This window comes from Alligator sinensis, unplaced genomic scaffold, assembly GCF_000455745.1.
Source record: "Alligator sinensis unplaced genomic scaffold, ASM45574v1 scaffold1264_1, whole genome shotgun sequence".
NCBI lineage: Eukaryota > Metazoa > Chordata > Crocodylia > Alligatoridae > Alligator > Alligator sinensis.
Window position 1 is genome coordinate 646459 of NW_005842770.1, and position 7129 is coordinate 653587.

General features: G+C 41.1%; 1 protein-coding gene across 9 annotated transcripts in view; it reads right to left on the reverse strand.

Annotated features, from left to right (window-relative positions):
* Positions 1-7129, reverse strand: part of STAG1 (stromal antigen 1) — a 251543-nt gene that overhangs the window by 145281 nt on the left and 99133 nt on the right. For 8 of the 9 annotated variants that reach the window (XR_003096470.1, XM_025216836.1, XM_025216838.1 and 5 more), the window contains one exon: positions 1860-1933. Coding sequence is in view for 8 of the 9 variants with exons in the window: in XM_025216836.1 (XP_025072621.1) it covers positions 1860-1933 (74 nt within the window). In the remaining variant the exon portion in view is untranslated. Of the gene's footprint in view, positions 1-398; positions 499-1859; positions 1934-7129 lie in introns of those variants that run through there. The other variant, XM_025216839.1, reaches the window with a different exon arrangement.

The following is a 7129-nucleotide window of genomic DNA, read 5'->3' on the forward strand; positions in this document are numbered from 1 at the left end:
TACACCATAATGTTGGGATTGTAAAAAGGATGTATTCTGGTCTCTAATGGAGCAGCAGAGTCCAGCAAGTGACACACTGCCTCACTATGAGGGGATGTTGGAGAACTATGTTCTCTTCTGAGGGAAGCCATGGCATGTACAGACATTCGCTCTCCCAGGAGAAACTCTCCTGGGAGTGATATTTCCTGGTTTTCTCAGGTTATTTTTCTCCTGGAGCAGCCATTTTTACCCTGGGAGAAAACGCTGAGCATCTGTACACTTGTGGTTTGCCCTGGGAGAGCAGTGACAATGTCTGTATGAGGCCTATGACTCTTCTCAATACACTGCTATAACCTATATAGCATATCTCTAAGGTGGGACTTCATCACAGATCCAACATTAAGTACACAATCACACACCCACTGTTTTGTAGTTTAGAGGAGATTTTGTCCTCTTGTTCACCAGACATCTTCCTTCCCCATGGCACTATCATCATGTACTACTGGGTTGGTTTCTTGATGCTAGCAATAATTTAAAGCAGAAATATGGGCTGTCAGGAGAGACCTATGCCCAGAGCTCAATCTACTTCTCTCTGCTGTCCTTTACCAGCAGTGGCAGATGTAGTGATTCCTCAACACAAATGGTGAGAGCATGGGCCAATAGGAAAAATTTAAAAAGCTGCTTCTCCAACAAAACACAGGAAAAGCTACCAGATCTTTTATGTTGCTACTACAAGAGAAAGGTTTATTTCTCTCTTTTTGGTATCAGCTCCAGTATAGTTGCATGTTTCTGCTCATACACACTCCCAGCGAACATACTTCATCTACTCCAGGCTCCTTTCTGGCCACTTTGTCTCAAGATTTTTATAAATAAACAGAATTGTAATTCTGAACAATATCTATTCCTTTATGACTGAAAGTGTTAATTCTCACAATGTAATGTTCTGCAAACAAACTTGGCAAAATTACCTATATATGTTCTTCAAATAAATAATTACATTGTTAAAAAAAAAATCTCTTAGATAAATGAGTCAGTTGCAAATTATGGACGAGATTTCACCAGTGTAATGCAGGTTCTTTGAGCTACTCCATTATGCAAGGATGCCAAAAAAACATTTCAACTGGCCATTATACTCCGACTGATTAATACTGCTCAAAATTGGTGCAAAGGTACAACAATCTGTTGGTTTATCTGTCCCTGAAATAATTTTAAGAGACATGAGATGAATACTGCTTATTTTCAAGTAATTTAAAAATGATAAAAACTGATTTGGTTTCTCATTTAATGCTCATGCCTGTAATTTTTAGTAATTAAAAGACTCAAAGACATCATATAATAAAAATACGATGATAAATATGAATATGAATTAAGATTTAGAGTGTACATCAGTAATTTAAAGATAAAAAATATTATAACAATTTGAAACTATAATTAAAACAAACATTACAAACTCAAGAAGTTCAGTGTCAAGGTTAAATTTAACAGACATCCAGGACATTAAGGCATGAAAATACAATAAAAGGACCTGATCAACCTTAACTCTGTCTCATCATTTCACACAATAACCTTGTGATCATTATTATGATGTTTTTGTGTTGTAGTCCAAACTTATATGAAAAGTTTGGCTCAGGGCCAAAATTGATTCAGTTTTTCATATTTTTCCCCACATGTTGTTACTAACTGGTAAAACTAATTTCAATATACAGACCAAAACAGGAACACCTAGATTTTCTTTCTTAACCTCACTGCTTTTAACATCTTTAATTTTGTTTGTAAGATATAACATTTTAGATATCAGAGGAAAAAAATCAACATAAATTTTATCAATATCAATATTTAAATTCAGCAAGCATGACCTATTTTATTTTTCATTTTCTTACCGGTATCTATGAACAAATATACCCTTAAAAATAGAGTTCATCATATTTTCGATTTCATCTTGATTTTCTTGTAGCTGCAAAAAACAAACAAAAAAAAAAACAAAAAAGAGATCACTAATATTACAGACTAGCATACTGGTATCACATTGAGAATCATTATATAGCACCACATACTTTATTCCCGAGAACACTTAATTCAACAATACTGGATAAATATTTCCTTTTTTCTCTATAGCTCTTAATAATAATATTTTGTACATACACACTACCTTTGTGGAAGGAGATTAACACATTATACAAACAATAATGAAAGTTAAGCTCAGACATAGGTGCTATCATCTGTTTCTCAGCTAAGGAACTGTAGGAAAGGAAAGATTGCATGTTGAGTCATGCTAATGAATCTCACCTGCCGTTTAAGTAAATGGGTCTGCTGGCACTTAGAAGCTCTGGAAATCAGGCCACTTAGGCCCCTGGCACATGTTACATTCAAGACACAATTAACCAATCAATCATATCTTAAGAAGTTACCTAGCCACACAATGCAGTTAATGGCATGATAAAACAATAAACAAGCCACAAAGTTATTACAAAAAATATGTAATAACTTTATGGCTGGTTCCCACTATGCCATTAATTGAATGTGTGGACACAGTGATTGTAGCTCCCAACCTCCAGAGCATGTGCCCTTGGAGTCGAGGGATCAGATGTGCCCTGGAGGCTGGAGCAGCAATCAGCTGCTGCCCCAGCTGCATCAAAGCCCTTGACTCCAATATGTCCCCTTGGATAGGAACAGGGACACATCAGGGCTCCCAGGCTTTGGGATGCAGCTGGAGTCAAGGGCTCCACTGTGCCCCTACAGCTGGGAGTCCGGATCAGCTGACAGGGTAGAAGTGTGTGGTGTGACCCTGCAGCTCAGGGCCAAATCAGTTGACAGGGCTCCTGGCCAAAGGAGGTATGGTGGGTATCCATGGCTAGGAGTCCAAATAAGCTGATGGGGCTCCACAGGGGGCATGGTGCTCCCCCATGCCTGGGACCCCCAGATCAGCTAATGGGGTTTCCACCTGCAGGAGCCTGCTAGTTGTCGGTGCAAGGGGAGCCTGAAATTAGGATCCCAGGCTCCCCCTGAACCAGCAATATGGCATGATGGGACCTTGTTCTCGATCCTACAATCATGCTTCCTGTCATACATGTGTGACACGGCAGGAAGAGCTATTGTGGGTCTCACAGTTCCCATGGTGCCTTTAACTGCACATCTGCCAGGGACCTTATAAAGAGGACTAATTATGGATTTGAGGAGTTTTTCCAAACTTAGGTTCCCAATTCTAACACTTAAGTATGTTCTTAAGTTTAAACACATGCTTATATCCCAGTGCCTGCAATGCATACGCTTACTGGTAAATGTGCTTTGCCAAATAGGAAAGCTTTTTCAGAAGTAGGCCTTTGATGCTGCATGTTGAGGCTAGATCTCCAGACACCTGCACCTAGCCAATACACTGTAAAAATCCTCACAATGGAGATTCAGGTTTATTCTCCCTTACTGATTTCTATAGCAAATGGGATAATTTTACAAGTAAAAGAATATTCTTCTTCTAAGTGCCAATCCCATAAACTCTCCATGGTCCCAGTTAAAAAGAGCTATTCATCTCTTACATGTCACCATTAGTGGGGGAAAAAAGGAACCTATTGACAAAATTATGTCTTTCAGTTCACTTGCCTTACTCTGAAGTCCGCAATAGGGATTTACCATTGTAACTAATTCAGATTTAGCAACTGAGTGGAATCTAGCTCACTCCATTTAGCTGTATTAGCTCTGTAAAACTTGGTGGTCATCTGCACACACAAAGCTCTTTTAGTAGAATTCCCTCTGGGTGTGGGCACAGTTATAATGTGTTTATATTGGTGCAGTTTATTTTTGCAAATAAAGGGAAATAAGCTAAATGGCTGTAAGAACAATATACTAGTACAAATGTATCCATTCTGGGGACTATACTGGCTTAATTATATCAGTAAAAACCGTACACCACCTAACCAACAGATCAATCTACAAACTATATGTAGACCAGACAAGGATCACGATAAAACCAAAAAGCCTTATTTTTGTCACTAAATTAAAAATATGGTATTTGACTACATAAAAATTATAGTCTTGCTGAGCAGAAGGCAGTACTGTTATATAATTATTTTTCATAGCAGAACTGCTATTAAGACACAAGACCATCATTTCTCCATTAACGAGGGCATTATCTCTGCCTTTTATCATTCATGGCATATCTCAATATCAAAGTAGGATACTATACAGTGCATATTTTTCATGCCTCCAGTGGGAAGGCATGACACAGAATTGCTATTAGTGTATATTAATGAATATTATTTTTCATGGATACATTTTAAAGCCAGAAGGGACCAGTAAGATTATCGAGTCTGACGCTGTGCATAAGACAGGCCCAGAGGATTTCACCTAGGGAATTGTTAGGTTTTCATAATATTCTGCATTTCCATTGTGCCTTCCAACTGAATAGCTCAGAACACTTTTGCATCCCTCTTATTTTATACATGGGAAAACTGAAACAAAAAGGAGCTAATTGTTAAAAGCTTGTCAGCTGCCCTGGCACATGCATTATAGGTTACAAACAAGTAAGAGGTGCAAAGGGCACAGCTAGATGAATATAGCCCATGCATGTGCCAAAAGATGGAAATATACAAAGGGTTAAGGTTGTAGGCATGATTTCAAGGACAGGTACTACAGTTTATTGTCAGATGCAGGTCAATTATAAGACCTAAAAAATACACATCCAACCCTCAATGGGACAAGGGTAGTTTCTGCTCGTCTCTGTATCTGCTGACTTCAGCTCTTATACAAAAACAGCCAGATCCCAGACAATCAGCAGAAATAAATGTGGCTGAATCAACCTCTATAGGATGTACGGAGAGAAGAACAATGAGAATGGAGACGGACACAGAAGTCTGGCCACTCTGAAGGGGGACTAAAATCCAAGAAGATGAAGATTCATCTCCTTGAGAACTTTTGACATGAACCATTAATTGATATGATGCTTTGCTTGCAGCTCCCTGCCTTTTCTGCCACCATACTCGCCTGGCTCTTCCCCAATGTATTACATGCCACACACAGGAGGCTGCCTGTGTCACCTGTAGCACCCATGCCACAGGTTGGCCGTTCTTGTTGCTGATCAAGGATTGGCAAGGTTTTGTGGCAGGGGGCCAGAATGACCCATCTTGAGTGTGAGGTAGACAGGCACTGGGACGCAGTCATCTTGGTCACTTCTCCCTGCCACCCAGATGCAGTACAGTGCAGGAAGACTACCCCTCCGTACTGCCCAGTCCAGTGTGGGCATAGCTCTCCCTCTTCCAAAGTCCTTGGCACCCAGCTGTAGCTCAGCACAGGCAGAGACCCCTCCTGCTAAAGCCATGTCTCCACAGGTCAGATCCAAATGCTTCACGGGCTGTAGGTTGCTGATCCCTAGGGTAAATGAGGGGAAGAAGTCGAAGTGGATCACCCCCCACTTTTCCCATAAATCTTTTCCATTTCTGGCTGGCTGCAAATGACCTTACTAATCTGCCACTATGCTGAGTGGCAGTAGCATCTGGAGAAAACAGGGGACACTGCCCACTGCAACAAATAGTGGTGATGGTGCCGAGTTCGGGGGCAAACGTGGTGAAATGAGATATGTTTCCAGCATTTACATGACAGTCTCTCTTATCTCAACAGGCCCAGGGGGCACAGAGACTAGAATTTTTTTGAGAGGAGTGTACAGGTAATTCCAGCCTGCAGCCACTCATTCTCCCTTGCTCCCCTTGCCTTCCTCAGACAGGGGTGATCCCAGTCTGGGGAAGGCATGGGGAGCAGTTGTTGCTCCTCTCCTCCCAGTCCTCAGGTCACCCTGGTTTGGGGAAGTGTGGGGGAGTACTGCCTCATTGCTCCCTCCCCTCCTGATCTCTCCTATGTTCTCATCCAGCTGCTGAAAAGGCTACTCTTAGACTGTCACAATTTCCCCATCATGAGCCAGGTAAGTGGCACAAATGAAAGAAAGCACCTGTGTTGCGACTGCCAGCTCCACCCAGCTCACCAGTGGGTATTCCCCTTCTAATCACCATGAGGATCAATCACATCTGCACCTACATTCTCAGAGTTATCTTGTTTCTTTTCACTCTACCAGACAGGTTGCTGACCAAGGAATTCACCAGCTTCATCTAGTAAAGCAGCCTTTGTCAGCCTAGTTGGTAACCTATCTGGTTTTGTAATGGGTGATTTTTCGTGTTAATGATGTATCAGCATATACTAATATGGCAGGTGAGGACACAGGTGCAAACCCACAGGTGACCTGCTAAACTGGCACACACTTTTCAAATATTTGTCCATCATTAGCATGTGCTGGTGTTTCCCCTTCCCTCAGTGGTAGGTATGAATTATCACTGCTCCTGGCTGTTTCTTAAGAACCTTTGAAGGAAACTCTGCTTGTGCACATACATTTTTACAGCCTTTATATTAATTTCTATAGCCTTCCTAGCCATTCCCCCTTTGGAAATTTTAATTAACAGGTAGGAGAATAGCTACAGGCAGGCAGGTCGTGGGGACATTATACAGAAATTGGCAAGAAAAGGATTAAAAAATAATGAACATCTCATTGATGCAGGGATATCCAGTGGGAAAGGAGGCTATTCAGGAGAAACTGGATATTCTGTGTCTTCATCATGGAATTAGATACAGGATACAGCTTTTGCGGTAGAGCTACGATGCAGAATATCTATTTTCATATCAAAATGAAGGCCCGTATTTTAAAAAGCTAACTGCCTAAAATTGGACCTAAAGCTCAGAGGTGCAAGGTACCTATAAATCTCTTTGAACTCAGCATGAGTTGAAGGCATTTTAGTATCTTTAAAAAAATCAGAATGCTTATTTCTGGTAGTTGAAGTGTTTAACTTTAGGGGCTCACATTTGAAGACTTGCCTTCCTGACTCTGCAAACAGACTACAAAGCTCTAAAAAATATGAGTAGTAAGCACTGAACTCTAATTCCTATGAAATCGATTTAACATGTCAGGATTATTAATTATTCTGCTGCTCATCTTTTTGGCCAAATTGTTCAACTGCTATATTCATAGATGTTAGGGCCGGAAGGGACCTCAATAGATCATCGAGTCCGACCCCCTGCACAGGCAGGAAAGAGTACTGGGTTTAGATGACCCCAGCTAGATGCCTATCTAACCTCCTCTTGAAGACCCCTAGGGTAGGGGAGAGCACCACCTCCCTTG